Source organism: Pogona vitticeps, chromosome 1, assembly GCF_051106095.1.
Source record: "Pogona vitticeps strain Pit_001003342236 chromosome 1, PviZW2.1, whole genome shotgun sequence".
Lineage (NCBI taxonomy): Eukaryota > Metazoa > Chordata > Lepidosauria > Squamata > Agamidae > Pogona > Pogona vitticeps.
The window spans coordinates 48,636,119-48,655,184 of NC_135783.1; the positions used below are offsets into that span (position 1 = coordinate 48,636,119).

General features: G+C 44.0%; 2 protein-coding genes across 9 annotated transcripts in view; one reads left to right on the forward strand and one right to left on the reverse strand.

The window, feature by feature from the left end:
- The first annotated feature begins 993 nt into the window (after positions 1–993).
- On the forward strand, positions 994–9,774 carry LRRC73 (leucine rich repeat containing 73). Of its 2 annotated transcripts, none has more exons than XM_020811806.3 (6): positions 994–1,933; positions 3,145–3,305; positions 4,425–4,547; positions 5,982–6,082; positions 7,483–7,696; positions 9,048–9,774. In XM_020811806.3, exons 1-6 carry the CDS (start codon positions 1,662–1,664, stop codon positions 9,116–9,118), a joined length of 942 nt encoding a protein of 313 aa, XP_020667465.2. In that variant the 5' UTR covers positions 994–1,661; the 3' UTR covers positions 9,119–9,774. The 2 variants fall into 2 exon arrangements, with proteins under 2 accessions (XP_020667465.2, XP_020667466.2); XM_020811807.3 differs by having other exon boundaries at positions 7,483–7,666.
- A 3,051-nt stretch (positions 9,775–12,825) lies between these two features.
- The window catches only part of TJAP1 (tight junction associated protein 1), a 56,027-nt gene continuing 49,786 nt past the window's right edge, over positions 12,826–19,066 (reverse strand). For all 7 annotated transcript variants that reach the window (XM_020811803.3, XM_020811805.3, XM_072992017.2 and 4 more), the window contains 2 exons: positions 18,700–18,783; positions 12,826–16,868 (listed from right to left, as the gene is read on the reverse strand). In XM_020811803.3, the coding sequence (XP_020667462.1) occupies positions 15,552–16,868; positions 18,700–18,783 (1,401 nt within the window). In that variant the 3' untranslated portion in view covers positions 12,826–15,551. The remainder of the gene's footprint in view (positions 16,869–18,699; positions 18,784–19,066) is intronic.

A 19,066-nucleotide genomic window follows, 5' to 3' on the forward strand; every position in this document is an offset into this window, starting at 1 on the left:
AAGGCAGCATCTCCCTTACAACTAGTGCTCTGAAGGGGCTCTGTTGGGGATAGCAAACCAGGCTTTTCCCCTCTTGGGCCCAGCCTGCCTTGTCTCATTCTTGGCCAATTGAACAGACAAGATTGTGGTCAGTTTTTCTATTTAGGGCTCAGCTTTAGAAAATGCTTTCTAGGTCAGACTTCTGCTCACAGAGGGGCAAAAGAATGTGACAGAGTGCCTCTGGGCATCTGCAGAGTTCATTTTCTCATCGTTCTCCACCACAACCCTCGTCTGCTCAGGACTTTAATGTCAGACTTGCGGGGCCTTCTCCTTATTTATGGAGGGGCCCCCAACCCGGCCTCGGCGAGGAATCTAGCAGTCTCCACCAGTGGGGCTCGGCCTTTCCATAAAACCACCGAGGCAGCGCCTGCCGGTGATCCCCTCAAGCAGGCAGCCCCCCACCCCCGCCCTTCTGCTCCACCAGGAGGAACTGAAGGCGGCTTTTCGACGGCTCCCGCCAGGGGGCAGAGCAACCTGCACGGGACTACGGGGAGCAAAGGAGGTGGCGATGGCGGTCGCCGCCGCCGCCGCCGCGTGGTCTGGCTTGGCAAGAGGCGGAGGCTGCAGTGCCGGAGTCTGTGGCCATAGGAACCGGCGCAGCGCCAAGCCACACTGGCTCCTTCCCCCCCTCCTCCCGCTCCCTCGGGTATAAGAAGGGAGGAGGTATCGCCGTCCGGATCTCTGCGACGCCCGCTGGAGACTTCTGCCCCTCCGGCGGCGGCGGCGGCAAGATGAATTGGGCGCTGCCGCGGGAGCCGCCGGCGCGGTAAACGGAGCCCGAGGAGGCAGAGCCGGAGTCGTCGGATCTGGCCGGGCTTGGGCAGGTCCTTGCCTCTCGTACTACAGGGAGAACCCGCACAGCAGGTGCGGCGGCGGAAGCAGAAGCGGCGGCGGCAGGTAGCCAGTGGTCTGGGCTCCAAGCGCGCCGTAGATGGGAAGGAAGACGCCGGGGAAGGGGAAAGGTTCCGGGTAGAGGACTAGAGCCACAGGACGCGGCAGCCAGTGCCCCCCACGACCACCCTTCCCCGGCGGATCCATCTACAGCTTCTCCTGGTTGTGCGGAAACCAAAATACGTACTCGCCCGGGTTCTCCTCTATAGACTCCGAATCCCATTTGGATGTACGTGTCGTGTGCCTGGAATGTCCAGTTGCCTGGTATGTGGCAGGGCTGGTTATCGGTCTCCTCACCTTCTCCAGTCATCCTTGTGGGCTGCGCACCGCTCGGCTTTAGACCGATCTGGACCGAACGCATCATTCTTCTCCGTCTGCCTTCCTTAATTTAGATTTGCGCAGCATTTACCTTTATGCATCTAAATTGCATAGACGTTTCCACTTGGATCAGGGTTTTAAAGCTGCAGTTCTGAATTGCACACTGCCTTTTGGCCTGATCCGATTAGCACATCCAGCTCTATTTTTTTTCCTTCACGTTGCACCGTGGCCTCCAACTTTGTTTGCACAGCCCCTAAGAAGCTGCTTACCGCTTTTCTTTCCCCCTCCAGATTCCAAAGTATTTCTTGCACTGATCTGGATTGCATATTGTTTGTCTGCACAAATACGGATTAGCACAGTGGCTCCTGTAGCAAGCTGCTGGAAGGTGTTTGCTTACATACAAAGCTATAAAGATGTTACCAGGATCGATCCAGATCTCTGGGGAGACTTTATCAAGTGCCGAGATTCGGGATATCTGTGAGAGCCTGCGGGAGAACTCCATCAAACTGCTTTCACTCCGGGGTTGTCAGCTTTCTGACCGGGATTTCGGCAGGATCTGCAGAGGAGTAGCAGAGTCTCATTCCTTGGCTCAGCTGAACCTCAACTTGGGGATTGTCTCCAGTATCAATCGGGTCAAACAACTGGCTGAAGCCCTGAAGACTAACCGTTCTGTCCAGTCTTTGTTGTAAGTACCTGCTTGACTTAAGTAGGTTTCAGGGAGAGGTCCCCTGCTTTGTTTGGGTAGGTCCTGCACTGAAAATCCTATGTTTTGCTTATTCAGAGGTACTAACCTATCAAGAAGGAAAGGAAAGGAAAGAGGATGGAATATGATAAAGTGACAGTGCAGAACTTGTGGCTATCCAGATGTTGCTGGACTGTCTGTCACTAATTGCTATGCTGGTTAGGGCTGATGGGGACTGGGGTGCCAAAGTATATGGGCTGCCACAGATTCCCTGTTCCTGCTGTAAAGTATGGAAATGCTTCCAGTAATTGTCATTGATAAGGGAGAAAACAGTCCAGTTTCTATATCTGTAGCCTCATTTGTTATGTGGAGCAGCGTGATGATAATCTGCATTGGAGTTTTGAGTGATATGTGTATGTTCTATTTTAGTTCCTAAAGTGGACCCATGCAGTATTTTTTTATATTTGCTCTTGTGGGTTTTTGAAGCTAACAACAGGGTTGTATGAGAGTTCTCTAATAACCAAAGTTGTTGTTGATAGTGTAGGGTAGTGGATAGAGTGATGGACTAAGACCCCAGAGACCTGGGTTCAAATTCTTGCTTGGTCATGGAAACCTATTGTGAGGGTGAAACTCCTTAAAAATCTAACTTATCTTGAAGACCTTATTAGGGTTGCTATAAGTCAGTTCTAGTTTGGTGGCACATGATACACACAAGGTATTTTTGCTTTTAATTTATCTGCTCTGGACATTTTGGCTGAGATTAAATTTAAATTAAATAATTTGTATGGTACATAGGAGTTAACTAATCTACACTAAGTATGTTTACGCTGTTCTGTTTCTGGATCCTGCCCCAATCTTTCTTCACTCTTGATTTTCAAACAGGAGGGTCCCATTTAACTAGACAGTATTATTTGTCATTCATGTAATTTTTTCCCCAGAGAAAGATAAATTAATGTCTAATATTGGCTGTCCCAGGAGGGAGATGAGGGGATATTTCTTATATCTCTTATGTTTCCAAACATAAAAAGTCTGCTATACCTAAATCAAAAGAATCATACAACACTTTAGGGAATATATTGTGTTTTCCTGTGAATAAATTTAGTGAACTCAGTGTGGCTTCCTTATGAATAAATACATGTAGGATGGCAAGCTGGTCATTTGCAGTTCAATGGAAGTGGAGTTTGTTTTATGATTAACCTTTTCAATCAATACAGCCTCCATGGGAGTCCCCTAACAGATGCTGGCCTGGCTGTCCTCAACCCAGCACTTTCCATCCATCCCTCTCTAGTGGCTTTGGATTTGGGGGACTGTATGCTAGGAGATGAAGGTATCAACTTGATATGTGGACTTTTGCCTCCTGATGGAGCCAAGTCAGGTAGGCACCCAGTTTCATTACTGTATTAAATCCACATCCACTAGGCTTAAGAGCAAACCCTGAACTGTAATTTTATAATTTTATATATTTTATATTGTTCTGTTTCATCTATGTAAGCCGCCCCGAGTAGACATGGTCTAGAGTGGCGGGGTAAAAATCCAATGAATGAATGAATGAACAGTTAAGGGCTTTGCATATCTGTTGGATGAATATAACTGTCGTAGTGCTTAGAAATAAGATGGCCCTTTACAAACTAATGTTATAAACCTGTGCCTGTCTAATCTTTCAGACCTGATTAACCTGACACGTTAAAGAATTTGCTTTTTGTCTGCTATTCTTTGCTCCTCTTTGCACTTACTCCTTTTTTAGAACCTGCTATTTCTGTGTTTGGGGTAGTGTTCAGCCAGTTACGAAAGGGAAGACAATAATGTCTTCAAGTTCAGTGCTAGCCAGAATTCAAATGTAATATATGAACAAGTTGATTAACAGTGTAGTTGCCAGCAGTTCCCCTGGCTATAAGAAAATGCCCCCTGAACTACAAGGCAATGCATATTATACCACATTGATTGGTTTTTCCTTTTATATGCCCTAACCATCCTGTTGGTTGGTTCGCACAGTCAGATGCCTGAAGACTACCAATAAGATGTTTGCTTCTTTAAAAGAGACTAATACTGTTACCACTGAAGCAGAACACCTCAGGTGGCAGACATCAGAGTACCATTAAAACAAAGTGTGGAAAGTGGAATTATTATTAGACAGGAGGGGACCACAGCTTTCAGTGTTCCTCATAACTGGTTATTGTGGCTAATTGGGCTGATGGAAGTTTCAGTCCAACAGCTACACTTGCCCACGCAAACATTGGAGGAACCCACTACTTAGTTTATTATCACATTTTAACCACGAAAGTAGGTGCCACCTTAATTATGGTAACTCTTTTTAAAGTCCTTTCTTTCAGCAGTAATGCTCATGAGGTTGAGCCTAAAATGTAGAGTGAAGGTCATAGTTTGTGCCCATCATTTTGCAGATGGAGCAAATAGCAGCCTATATTCTATTAGTAAAGTACTGTATTCAGCAATTTGCAAATAGTGGTTGAAGCTTACTTTTATTACTTACACCTAGGTTTGAAGGAACTGACACTCAGTGCTAACCCTGGTATTACAGCTAAAGGATGGGGGCGCCTGGCTATTGCAGTGGCTCACAGTTCCCAGGTGCGAGTGTTGAACCTGGACTACAATCCCCTGGGTGAGAGGAGCACAGATACATGGGTGTTTGTCTTTCTTCTTTATTTCCTTGATAGGGATTTTGTTGGGTTGATAAGAGCTATATAATCTGAATCTTGAACAAATTCAACTGATGTGTAGCTAGTCTGCTAGTGTAGCTCCCCTCTGTGGATTGTCACCGTTAGGGAACATAGGAAATTGCCTTATCCTGAATCAGTCCATTGTTTGGTCCATATTCTTCAAGATGTCAATCAGATGGTGGTGGTGGTAGTAGCTATGCACTGTTCTGCTGGGTGGCCACCCTTCCTGCTAGGGTTGGTATGATTCTGCTTAGTGGCAAAGGTACACACTTTTTAACTTTGAAAAAAAATGATCTGGTCAGGAGCAATAACCTGATGGCCTAACACTGTGTTCTGAGAGGGATGAGACTTGCTCGCACCTTGTCCTGTGAGGAAATGCTGAAGAATATTCTGCATTTCTAATCTAAGTTTATGAGAGGCGGATTCTGTTTATGTGGAAACCTGTTTGTACTGGACATTATGTGTCCACTCCTCTGCACTAACCTGTATGGCCTTTTCAATGGGCTTGGTAGTCCTAACATGCTCCTCCCCACCCCCAGCTGCTTCCTCAAAAATTAGAAAGGAGAAGAGGAGCTCCAGCAGTAGTTGCCATGGAAACTTACTCTCTACCGCTGCGCTGCCTAAGCAGACTTGGCAGCTGGTGAGACAGAGACTAGACCAGGCAAGCTCTTCTCTTCCCATCTTGCTTCAAGGAAAGGAAACCAGGAGCAGCTCCTCAGCCCCCCCCCCTTCCCAGTCCTGCCCCCTCAAAACTGGGTGAGGCTTTTTCCTGTTCTCCCTCTTTTCTGTCACAGATTAGCTTTTAAAAAGAGAGGGATCAGCAGTTAATTTGGCAGAAGCCATGTCTTCTGACCATAAAGCAATGCCTTATGACAAAGAACCAGTTATCTATGCATTTGGGTGTGTGTGTGTCAATTCTGAGGGAATGGCATTCGTCCCCTGTTCAGTAGGACAATTTTTCCTATTCCACCCTGCAGGAAAAGGAAATTGTAAGCTGTAACTGCAAACACATGCCTCCTCCAGCAACTCATGCTGTAGTAAACAGGAATTCAACAGGTGTAGCATGTTAATCAAGAGATGGGAAAAGCTGTGCCTGTTGAATCTGTCCATGGCACTTATTTAAAAGGGAGGATGTGAGTCCTGCGGGTGTGTGTGTGTGTGTGTGTGTGTGTGTGTGTGTGTGTGTGTGTGTGTGTGTGTGTGTGTGTGTGTGTGTGTGAGAGAGAGAGAGAGAGAGAGAGAGAGAGGAGAGAGAGAGAGAGAGAGAGAGATACCAGCAGACGGGCTGTAGTGGCCCTGACCATTTGGTTGCTATGGATGCATGGAACCTAGCCTGCGCGGTGTCTACTGACATCTCCTGGCTTTCTGCTCCCTAGGTGACCAGATAGCAGGAATGCTGGCAGTCTCTGTGGCATCCAGTCGTACCCTAGAAGTTTTGGACTTGGAAGGAACAGGACTTACCAACCAATCAGCTTTGGTAAGGAAAGCGGGGCCCTTTGTTGCCTTCATTTCCTTTTCCAGGTTAGGAAGATTAGTGCAGTACCTTATACACAATTTACCCCAAATGAACTCTTTCTTCCTTTCTTAAGAATCCTGAGGATCTACTGACCAAAACAACTGCCCCCCCATGCACACTTTAAAGATTTTCTACGTTACAGTCAGAGATAACTAGGGATAAAACATTATATATGCTGAATGGATGCTAAATGTGCTACCTGCATTTTCATGATAGTTGCCAAACATTCAGCTTTTGCTTTATTACTAAGGATCTAATTCTAATTACTACGCTTGGCGTTGAAAGAAAATTCATTTTATTCAGTCCTAGTTGGTTCTCTTTTCTCACACATATCCATGCAAACTGTGTGGCAATGCTGTTTGCAGCCTTCCTAGGTAGAACATTTAGATAAAATATCATTTGTACCACAGGCATCTCTGGCATGGTGCACTTAAAAGTAAACTCTGTTGTATACAATATATTTGTCTTTAAAAGCTTTGACTATTCTAAAATGGCATGTTGTCTTAAATCAAAATAAACAATGCACTCTCAGTCATTTAATTAGGTACTCAGTTCCTCTGCAAAAGCATACCTTACAGTTACTGGTGATCTGCAGGACTGTATTTTCTGTCAGGCAGAGGGAAACCATTGCTATAGGCAGTGAATAATACCTAAAATGGAGGGGCAGCAGCAGATGCCTAGCCATTCTCCTCTGCTGGAAGATAGAATTGGGTTTTTAAGTGGTCTCCCTAACTCACTTCTGCTGCCAGCCTTCCATCCTCATGAGTGACAAAATATGTTGTCCCAACACCAGTGTATCACTAAGATTCAGCAGTTTGGTTCCAAATTCCAGCTGAACCTTGCATTCCTTCGTGTTTGCTTCCTTTCTAGAAATTTAACATTGATCTAATTACGATGTAACAATTGGCATGTATAGGAAGTCTCTTTGAAATGGAAAATGGGTGTTAGTATTGGTTACCCACTGGAACCTTTCAAGGGCATGATACTAATATGTGGCAACAGTTATGGTAAATAACGTACGTATTGTTAGTGGACAGGTATAGAGACTTATTTGCTATAGAGCCAAGCAAACCTTTTTAAAAGTCTGCCTATAGAGAAACAAGGAGAAACACTCGTGACAATGAAAGAACTTTGTTTTTAGTGCTGCATTTTTTTTGTAATTAAGAGCTTTATGAAAGTTCATACGGATTTGAGTAGTGAGAGCTATGCAGTGATTTATAAGTAAAATAAAGAGCTTTGAAAGAAGCTGAATTCTCAGCCAGAGTATTTGATTTAGATCCGAATTGCCCTGTTTTCTCTTTATCTCGGCTATCTGGCCTCTAAGCACTTTTACCGTTGCTTGTGACTCTTACTCAATTCAGATCCTTCTTGATATGGTGGAAAACTATCCGACAGCTTTGCGGACACTGATCCTGGCCGAAAACAACATCAGTCCTGAACTGCAGCAGCAGATCTCTGACCTTCTTTCTGAGGGCGAAGAAGAAGAGGAAAATGAGACTCGAGAAGTCATGGCCAGAGAGAAAAACGCCTGGATCTGCCAGAGCAGTAAGGCTACTGGGCCTCGGTTGCAAGGAGGTGGTGAAATTAGGGCAGGGGAGATTGGGGAACCATTTCGCTAAACCCATTTTTAAAAAGGCCACAAAGTTACCAATCTTTATAGTTAATTTTTGTGTCTCCTGTTTCCATACCAGTGTTCATTCACATTAAACCTGAATGTAACCCAGCAACTGATTTGTTTTCCAGAACACAGCTACCAATAATGATGGATAGATGTTGCATTCAGTATCAGAGGCAGTGAACCTTTGTAAACCAGTCACTGGGAGATTTAATTTGCTACACTTGTGCCCTGCTTGTGGGCTTCCCATAGCCAGATAGTTTTTTTGTGTTATTTGTTTTTAATCAACCTCAGAAATAGATATGTTACGACACAGAACTGTAGGGCTGCTACAGTCTGATTAAACAGCCAGAAAACCCTTTTTTGATGCAGAAATAGGGAAAAGCATTAACCCAGAAAGGCAGTTGTCTTCAGGGCTTCAAAACGTATCTCGTGCTATGTGCTTCATGTGAAGTATCTTCTGTTCTGTCAAGTATTTGTTGTGTGCCTACCAAGTAGAGAAGTACTGTTGTCTCCATATTGCAGAGAAACTAACTGGTGGATTAATTTAATATTTTTAAAATCTATGCACAGAACACAATCCAGTTTCCATTAACTTTTGGGAAGGAGAATAGGTGACGTGCAAACGTTAAATCAGGAAGCAGCACATCTGTATGGGAGATCTGATACTGAGGCTGAAGTAGTGGTTTCCTTGGTTACAGCAGAAGACAAGCTCTTACACATCAGTGCCTGCAGGCACCAGAAGCAACACACCCCGGCAAGGTGTATGCTGAATAGTCAAAGTCTAAGACAGCCCTTTCTTCAGTATAGTTCCTTCCACATATTTTGGCCTTTTAATACTCAACAGCTTCAGGGCACAAGATGAACAGTCAGGAATGCTGGGAGTTGTAGTAAAGGCTGAAGAAAATTGACCTAAGGAAAAAAATGTGGACCATGTGGCCCTCTAGATATTGTTGAGCTTCAGTTCCCATCAGACTCAGCCAGCCTACTAATTGACAGAAGTTATTTATTACTGTATTAAAATACTTATATGCTGCCATATAGCAAAAGACCTCATGGTGTGCTGCAGACCCCCCCCACACACACACACCACTGATCTGAAAGTATAACTTTTATGTATTCTGGGAATGGAGTTCAATTGTTCATTTAAGCACCACTTTACTTCAGGAGTACTCTAGGGCTGTGGATTCTTACCTATATTCTTTGTGTTACATTTTAGTCCTTCTAGGCCTCTGCTTATGATTTATGTAGTTTACCTTCCCATGCACTCCATACCAGTTTATGAGCTAAAATTACACTTTTCCATTTCAGATTCCAGTTCCCAGATGGTCTTGGTAACATCAGGCCTTGGAGAAAGTCTATTAGCAGAAACAGAAATGTGAACAGAAAACTCCAGTAGCCTTTGATGAGAAAAAAAATCCATGTACATTGGAAGACGTTTCTAGAAATGCATTTACACACACCATGTGAGAATGCATACTGTTCTTGTGTGTTTCAGTGTATGCACTAGGTAAAAGTATGAAAGTCATAAGCTCATGTGCAATTGCTAGGCCTGCCCTGACTGCAGAGCCACACACCGTGTCTTACTGAAGTCACCTTTTTTGCTCCACAATAGGACCTGACCAACTTTCCCTCTAATTTTCAGCCTTGATGGATAGGGCTCTGCCCCTTGTACATGCAATTTCCCCCCCCCCCCCACAGTGTACCGTTGCAACTGGAACCAAAGGGGCTGAAAATGATCACTGTGGGTGCGTGGAGGAGGAGCCCCGTACAGAGAGGGGTGGATGTGTGCACAGGCGCGCAGGCATGCACCTTAGAGAGAACCTTGGACCTGACCCAAAGTAATGTGTGTTATACAACTTGTCAGTTACTTGTGATTGTCCAGTTGCTGTATTTTTCAGGTCCTCCATTCATTCTCAACAGATTTGGAGGGGAGACTGTTTATTCAGATGTGTCTATTTATGTATAACAGATACCCTTTTTACTGCTTGTATTTATGTCTTAAACGTAGGATTTTATAAAGTTCACAGAAATGACAGTTACTGCTTCACAGGGTCCTTTCACTTTTGATGAGAAATAGGAAGAACTTTGAAGACATGAGCTTTATTTAGGGACATAAGACTTGTTCACCTTTTCGTGGCAGTGCAGTGAAGCTACAATAATGAATTCCCACCCACCCCCAGCATCATGACAATGCAGTTTGTCAAATAACTGTGACAACTACAAACTGCATTGAATACAGTTGCATATATTACAATTTTCATGAGAGGAAAGAGAATTTACTCTTAAGGGCTATTACACAAAAAGACCACTACCACCCCAGGTTGCGGGTGACATCCATGAACTTTATAAGGTGTCAGTAAAGCAAAAGCTGCAGTCATCACAAGTCATCTCAGAAATTCCCCATAGGAAAAAAATTCTGTGGTAATTGTCCAGATATTACAGCTTTTGGAGGAAAAATGGGACAATTACTGGAAATAGAAATTATTATTCTAATTATATTGCCTATACCTATCTTTACTCATTTTCAACCTAGTCAAAAAGAAAATTTGAGATACAGTAATGCCATTGACTAAGCTTGTGATGCATTTTTGTAGCTATGTGCACTTCAATACTAATGCAGTTTCATGAAACCTACAAAAGTTGTATAAATGCAAGTCTCTGTCCATCACTTTGACTTAAGTTTAAGGATACTTCTATGGAATTTTACAAATGAGAGCTAATCTTGTAAATAATAGCAGAAATAGCTAATTTCGCAAGACAGTATCTATGGCAGTACAACTTCAACAAGCAGCTTTACCAAAGGCACTGCTTTATATTCAGCAGGGCCTAAAATCCAGGTTCAAAAAAGCTGGAGTTTTAGCTTACCTACTAATGAACAGGAACTTGGAAAAGAGGAAAATATCTGGTTGCTACCCAGGTCAAGCCTTCCAGGATATTAATGCAGTTCAGCAGTGGTGTAAAAGGCATAGGACATAAATGTGTTTGCCACAGTAGTGTCCTACTCATCTAACAGTGGCAAAGAAGTTATTCACAGTTACATTTCCACATAGGATAGGCAGGGATCACATGAACAGTGATGGCTCTGTTAAACAAGGACTTCTTGGTCTTGCTCTTAATCATCTTCCCCATGAGAAGGCTAAGATAGGCCGATTTTTCAGATACTTAATCCTGTTACATACTCTAGCTGGTAAGTCAAGGAAGTCACAAACTATTTCCATGAAAGGATCAAGAGCTAGACCTACTCAGTTGCACCAGCAAAACTACATGTCCTGCTTCAAAACATTATTTGGCTTATAAGCTCTTAGTTATTTGTGTCTCTTGTAACACTATGCCTTTTCACCGGTGTATAAAATATTTCTGTAGCAAACAAAAGTTGTATATTGATCCTACTAATCAACAAGAATCATTCACAATCATGCAACTATATTTATGTTACAAAACTACCTGCAACAGCTTCCTTTCAGTAATAGAGTACATGTTTTTGAAAAGTCTAATTTAATTAAAATATACCTGAATGGTTCAAGGAAGAAATGTAAAGAACTTCCTCCCCCTCAAGGGCACCAATCTGGATTCAGAATAAATAGCAGTGATGATGACATCTCCCAAGATTCTCACCCTATTTTTTTTAATCCTGATTAATGCAAGACCTTTTGACATACCATGAGTAAACAGTAAAACTCTGAACTCATCAGCTGCAGAAATTAGTGCAGGGCATGCCATAAATGAGGCAACCTGATAAGATGTGGCTTTACTGTTCCCTTAATAATGAAACAGTGTAACCTCGCCAGTTAATTTCTTCACTGCAAAAGTTCAACTAGCAGTCAGGTACAAAGAAAGTGCAAATGCATGTGAGAACCATTAGGAGGCAGCCGTGTTCCAGCATTTCTAATGAAGACTGACAATCCCTTCCCAATGATTTGGAGGACATGTACAGGAACCTTTCTTAAAGCTTTGGTTAGCAAACCTCCAGATGTTTTGGACTATACCTCCATCTTTCCTGACCATTGGTTATACTAGCAGTAGCTGATGGAAGCTCTAGGCCAAACACATATGGAGAAGCCCTACTGCAAGCTTTAAATGATAAATCATCTTTTGCAAAGCGGTGCATCAAGTTATTTTGGGTAGTTCCAAACTTACAGTATATGCTATTATTAATATCCCAAATTCACATGGCCAATGATGTTGAGGCCAGGTTCGCTTCTTAGATGGTGATAGCTGCAATACGCAAGCTGGTTTCAGCCGTTCTATGGTATCTTACAGTTCAGGAAAAATCAGGAAAAGGCTGCCTGGTCATGGCCGATCAGGGCATCAACTGAAGACCAACATGACACCATGGACTCTGCACATCAAACAAGCAGTACTGCATGATAAAGAAAGCATCCACCAGGTAAAACTATTTATTTGGCTTTAATCTGGCCTAAATTGACTGTTCTTGATGGTGTAACTAAATTCCTAATCCCAACTCTGTGAGAAGCAGACTATGCCCCTGGGTATTGTCTCCTCCCCTGCAAAAAGAAAATGTTGAGTTTCAAAGAGGCAGAACAAAAGGGGGACGGGTGGTGGTGGTGGTGGTGGTGGTGGTAGATTGCCTGACTGTCCTTTTAAGAGAAGGGCCATAAATTCCAAATGGCTAGCTGAGGAGGAGCTTGAAATCAACTTACATATTTCAACTATCTCCATCCAAGAAGTGAAAAAGTAGAATTGTTTCTATTTCATTCTAAACCAAGAGGTTGCTTCCTAATGCCACTTTTCCCTAAAAGAGTTAGTTAAAATACGTTTCAGTAACAGTTCCAGAAGCAACATGGCAATGCAAAAATCAACCTAATAGAAAGAAGCCAGATTAAGATTTGGTGTATCTCTAGAGGGAGGGAGATGTAGATCAGTGATAGAGCACACATTTTCCATGCAAAAGGTCCCAAATTCAATATCTGGTTAAAAAGTTCAGGTAGTAGATGATGGAAAAGGCCTCTGCATGCAGCCTTGAAAAGGAAGGTCAGTGGGTTGAAAACCCTTACAACCTTTCAGCCTCTATGGTTTCCTGCGCCCAGCTTGTTTCCTATCCACGAAACAGACCAACACAAAGACATACTTTTAAAATAGTTTATTTCTGGCTTTAAAATATACATCATCAGTTTGAAAATCTCAGAAAAACACATTAGTTGCAGGTTAACAGTCTTGAGTAGTTGGGACATTGTAAAATGAGGGGCAGCTGAAGAAGGCAAGTCACACTGCCCAAGATAATTAATACTGCCAAAGATGAGCAAGATACAAAGGGCTAGGATGCCGGCCTGTGCAAAAGGAGCTCTGGGAGGAAGGTTACTTCTGGACACACATCTTTGTCTCCATAATCCTCTTGTCGTATGTGCCCGCACCCAATCTCATATGAACTGGCACTACTCAGATGCACACAGCAATGATCTTGCCCTTTCTCCCTCTGCGCCAACACAATTCAAGGCAAAAGGGAAATCATAGTGTCAACCCTGTATTAAATTGGTTCTCTTTTGTCTGGTGGTTATGAACTGGTTCAGTTATCAAATGCCTTAAGTGTGGTGGTACACAGCAAGAAGGGAGAACTGGGGTCAGGACTCGGGTTCCCACCTTGCAGAGATATGCTAAAATCAACTTTGTTTTAGCCTAGCAGCCAAAAGCCCAGGTTCCAACCTGCACTATGTCTGTCCAATACTACTGCATATGAATTTCTGAAGCAGCCCTGAAGTCTTCCTATTTCTGGCACTCCTAAAGGGAAAGAGAGGACACTGCAGGGCCTAACAAGGACAAAATGGCAACCTGAATTCTGCCCTTCATAGAGGAAAAGTCCCAAGTAATCAAATACTGCTGTAGGAGAGGGGAGGAGCAAAGCAACCAATTGCCAGCCATATAAGGTAGATTACCGAGGGATAAAGCGTCATGTCGACAAAAGGAAAGGTCTCCGTCTGTAGCACCAATTTGTTAACACAGTCGAATCAAATAATGAATCAAGCCACAATACTAAAATGCAGTAGCTAGCAGCCAAATAAAAGGGGGCTAATTAATAAGACCAAAGTCAGTTATGGCTGAATTGTCCAAGCCTCTAACACATAGGAGACCATGGTGGATTTGAAGGGAGGCAGCACAGGACAGCGCAAATCCTGTAGATGGCAGATTGGCAAGTCAACACAACATAATGGTTAACCAGTGGCTATTGGTAGGTTTAGGGTAAGTTGTTGGTCCTGCAGAGCTTATGACTAGGATTTTATTTTATTTTGGCAGCTTTTGGCTGCTTTGCTGGTGTTCAGAAGGGAAGAGATTCCCTGTGCTGAGAAGAAAGGCTTTAGGGTAACTCTCTGGCAGAAGATCACACAGACTCATTCAAGCAAAAACAACCAACAGACTTTTCACTGAATGCACCAAGAGAGTACAGCACACAAAGAAATTAAGATGTAGGAGCATGATCTTTCTGTGAACAATTCCTAACACTGTGAACCTTTTCCCACCCTCAAACTCTGTCCCAGAAGCGTGCATACATACATGAAACACAGAAACATATTGCAACAACAAAAACAAAAAACACTGAACACTCATAAAAGACAAAAGGAGGGAAGGGGGAATCTCAGACCCTGGATAAGGCCTCTGAAAGGCACTAGTATCAATGTGGACCCCGACCAAAATAGGAACACTCTTCCTCATCTGCCGTCTCTCGGGGGCAACAAACAGAGAACAGGCATATTTTTTTGCCAAGGGCAGCCATCAAGGGCAAGATGGCTGCATCATTCATGTTTAACCAATAAGAATCTCTTCCCCAGCTGGTGAAGGAAATCTGTGGACTGGATATTGTGCAACACTAACAATGAGGAAGAAGATGAGTCTTGGAAGAATTGGGTACTCTCATGTGTGTCTGTGTGGGGTTTTTTTCGCTCATTTACAAAAGGAGACATCAGCACATTTTAGAAGCCAAAGACCTAACAGAAAGTAAGAGCATACATAGTCTGACAACACTGATAATGAGATACAAACCATCCAAGTGAGAACTGACGTGACACTTACAGAGACAGGCACACTAACCCAGTCCATTATCACAAACAGTTCAGCTCCATATTGCTGGGTGACAGGAACCTCTCAGGCCCAGCTTGTCAGAAGGAATCCTAGATTCAGAGTCCAGAATCCTTCCAAACAAACACTATGACTGGACTGTGACTTGGAAGCCAAGAAAACTGTAAGAGTGACCTCTGACCATTGTCCAACCTGTTCACACTTAAGCATATCGACATAATAGGTGTGTGAGGGAAAAAAACTAATTCAGCAAAATAAAAACAAAGCTTGCATACCAGGGATGCGCACCAATGGAAGCCTTCATGCCTCTCTCACGGACTTCACATGGTAGGTTGCTAAAAGGTTTAGACAAGAAAAATAGGAACAGCAGGTACCTATTTCTTGGCACAAATTGAAAATGTAGGGATACAAACTTGAAGTGTTCTGGATCAAAAGTCAAAAATCAACAATGGGATGTAGTATTAGCAGCAAGGAACAGCAATGTGAAGGCAGAACTAAACTTTGAAAGAATGGGAATGAGTGCAAACTGAGCTGTGAACACTAGCACAAATGCAGTGTGCTGGTGTACATCCGAGTGTTTTATCAGGCGCTATAGAAGAGCTGTTTCTACTCTTCGTGTGTAGTAAAAAATACAATAAATATTTTTAAATGGCCTGGAATTCCTGGCAAGGAGTACCACAATGGTCCTCCTTTGGACCTCAGAATTAGAAGTGCAGCCCTTGGGAACAAAACTGAACATGACAATGTATCTAGGCAGCCAAGATGCTCTCTTCCTCCCTACCCTCAATTCAGCAAGTTGCCTTGCTCCTGAGCCTGTGTCAGGCTGTCCTTCCGATGGAGGTGATGAACACCCATTCTCTTGGGGCTGCGATGTGGGCGGCCAGAAGGCTTGTTCTTGCCTTCTGTGCTCTGTTCCGAAATCCCCCCTTGGCTGCTCTCCTTACTTCCCTGCAACAGCATTTCCTGTTCTTCAGCAGGGCTGCCCAATGAATCTAAGTCTACATAGTCTTTGTGCTTCTCTGGGGAAGAACTAGTAGGATCCACACACCCCTCCTGGCCACCTCCTTGCAGTAATTTGCGAGCTTCATCCTGGGAGAAATCTGTACCATAATCAGAAGAGAAGTGACTTCGGCGGGCCCGGGATTCTGTGCTGTCTGTGTCCATGCTTGATTCTCTGCTCACAGTCCAACTGCAGCTCTGCACTGACTCCTCACCATCTGAGTAGGCAGAAGCTGCCCGGCCCAGCTCTTGCATGGAGCGGCTGAAACGTTTCTGGAGCTCCTGGGCTGTGTCACGGCTAAAGGATGTGCGATTCACCAATACCCGCTCTGTAGTGGGGGGAGCCTTGTCCACAAACATCCGCTGCCAGTTAGCTAGCAAATCCTCCTCAGAGCTGGCAGAGCTGGCAAATGTGCTGGGAACCTGGGGCGGGCTGCTGAAGGGGCTGCTGTGTGTGGAGCCATGAGCTCGGCTCACCTTGGGAGAGGGCTGGTAAGAACAACTGGAGGCTGAGCGTTGGCCTTCTGAAGCTGGACTGCTCGGAAGGGTGCACTGCCTGTCACTGCTCTCATCTTCCCCTTGGACCAGACTTAAGGAGATTGCCTGCCGTGTGGCATAAGTACAGTTAGGCAGGGGGCTGTTCTTTGGGATCCTTACCTTATCCTCCGAAAACTCAATCACCTTGCGTCCTGGGTACATGGGATGGGGAGGGGGTGGAGCAGGATAGGGACTTAATTTCTCAAAGGTGGGCACATCACCAGGCAGGCTCTCTAAGCAGCTCTGGGGCTTGCAGGTCCCATTCTGTTGCTTCGCTCCTTCTGACACCTCACTTCCAGGCTGTCCTGTACTTGAACAAGCGTCAGGCAGTGCCCCACTCATATCAACATGAACAAACACATCTTCCGCCATGGGGCAACTGCCGCTGCTAGACTTGGCTGAGTTTAGCACCAATGACTCTGGCTTCTCCAAAACTCTAGCAATCACTGAGGTGGGCACAACATCAGATGGAGCCAAGGTATGAGGGAGCTCCTGCCCAGGACTTGGAGACTCCTGAGTGCTGTGTAGGTGCTTGTTAACCATGTCTTGCAGTTCATAGGGAAGCTATAGAGAAAACAGGAAGCATGGCAGTTACACTAAGACTAAGATATTGAAGTGGAAAACAGCAGTGCTCATAGGGTACAGCAGATGCATGAAACAGTATGTGGAAAACACTGCTGCCTCAAGCAAATTCCATAAGCTGACAAACTATGCATTTAAAGAGCCTTTAAAATCAGCAGGCACCTACAGTATTCACGCACAGTGGTGCCTCGCAAGACAAATGCCTCGCAGGACAAAGAACTCGCAAGACAAATGGTTTTGGCAATTGGGGGGGGGTGTTTGATGACTCGCAAGACAAATGTTCCTATGGCCATGCTTCGCAAGATGAATATTTTCCATTTTTTGTTCCTGCCTCATGTTTGCTGATTTTTAAATGTTTTTCTATGATGTTTAAAAACATCACAATATGTATGGCTTCAAAGAGCACTTAATAAACCCTTTGTAAACCAAATTTGACTTTGTTCTGACTTTTTTTGCCCATAGGAACACATTAATTAGATTTCAGTGCATTCCTATGGGAAAACACGTTTTGCAAGACATTTTTTTTTGCAAGACAACATTAACCACGGAACGAATTAAATTCGTCTTGCGAGGCACCACTGTATTTTCTATTTTGGGGCTTAATAACTGAAAAAAATCATTCCTCCTTGGATCCTGGCCTGTCAAACAAGACAGATTCTGAAGAGATGGAGAGATGCACACACACTAACTTAAGCATCTTTGCTACCACATGTTGGACCAATACAATGCTATTGATTGCTGGAAAAATTAGCTTGTGGCTGCATTGGATTGAGTGACTAACCCCCACTACTAGGCTCAGCAGCATCCAGGAACCATGTAGTGTTTATAGGCCAGTGCCTTGGCAGCCTGCCCTGGAAGAAGGATCAATTGCTACTCTAGTACTTGCTAAGTGCACAGAGAGAAGCAGCCTGATAATGCCACCTAACCTCAACCACTCCAAACCAGGTGCACCAAGGAAGGCACAGTTGTAGGTGGCACAACTGCATCTGCATCAAGACAGTTCAGTCCAAGAGGAGTAATACTCCCCATAGTTAAAGGCTGAATAGCTGCAGGATGTACATATGCGTCTCAGGACCTAAAATACCATTCTGCCCCCACTAATAGTCAATATAAAGTGATCCATGAATTTGAAAGAATGGTAGATGCCTGGACTCCCATTTTTAGATGTGAAACTTGATCCAAAGTCTTCTGTGCTTTGTTGCGTGGTACAGACTGCTACAAGAAACTCTCAGGATAACAACCTCATGAAACACTCCTCCTTCTAGTGACATACGTATGCAGTCATTAGACCGCCTTACCTGAAAGCCTAATAGGCTTTGGCAAATCCCAAAGAGGCCTGGGCCCCTCACAGCTTAGAATTCCCCTTGCTTTCTATGTCCCATCACAACATTTAATATAAGGACCAAACATATCACTACATAATGCCACCATTAATGCATTTTAGATTTCAATGGTGAGAATATTCCCTCTCCCCTGACCCCAGCTTTTTTATGCAGTCTTGAAGCCACCAGAGTGTTGCAAACCTTCCTGGTCCATGCAGCCTCTTTATTTTTTCTGTAGCTGCAGGAGAAACTCTTTCAAAATTAGCAAGTTAGAAGCACCCTGAAGTAAAATACAACTTTCTATTGAATTTCTCTGCCAGAACTCAGTAAGCTGAGGAGCTATAGAGTGTTTGCTCAGGAGGAAAAAGAGGATTCAGCAGGAGGCTGCAATTCTGTAAACTCTTCTCAGGCACCTAACAGACTGTCATGCCCAAAGATGAGATCTGTAAAGGAATTTACCAGCTCCCAGTTCCCTTATGCTTTCCACTCACATCAGCAAATTTGTGGTTCCGAAAATGTGATTTGTTGCACTTCAAGAGCTGCACTGCCAGGTTACAGTCCTGCCGATATCGCTCCTGTCAATACAAGGCACAGCAGAGTCACATCCAGAGGTGGGCTGCAAAGTTCTGGGGCCTGAGATAGGAAAACTAGAAAAGGTACTCCACGGTGATAAAAAGATGACCAATAACTTACTGCCCCTTTACAGTGCTGTAATACTCCAGAAACTATAACTAAAGACAGCTACTTTTCATAGGTTAATGGCAGGACCACTGTCGGCCATATCATTGCCAATCTTTTATACCAGCCTTGTAAAATGAGCTCACTCCTAACCAACAAGTAGACAGAGAAAGGGATTTA

Bases quoted from the DNA above. Each gene is read 5' to 3' on its own strand.
- LRRC73 (XM_020811806.3), top strand. From the start codon at position 1,662: ATGTTACCAGGATCGATCCAGATCTCTGGGGAGACTTTATCAAGTGCC. The intron at 3,306-4,424 runs GTAGGCACCCAG...ACTTACACCTAG, and splicing joins TCCTGATGGAGCCAAGTCAG to GTTTGAAGGAACTGACACTC. The intron at 4,548-5,981 runs GTGAGAGGAGCA...TCTGCTCCCTAG, and splicing joins CCTGGACTACAATCCCCTGG to GTGACCAGATAGCAGGAATG.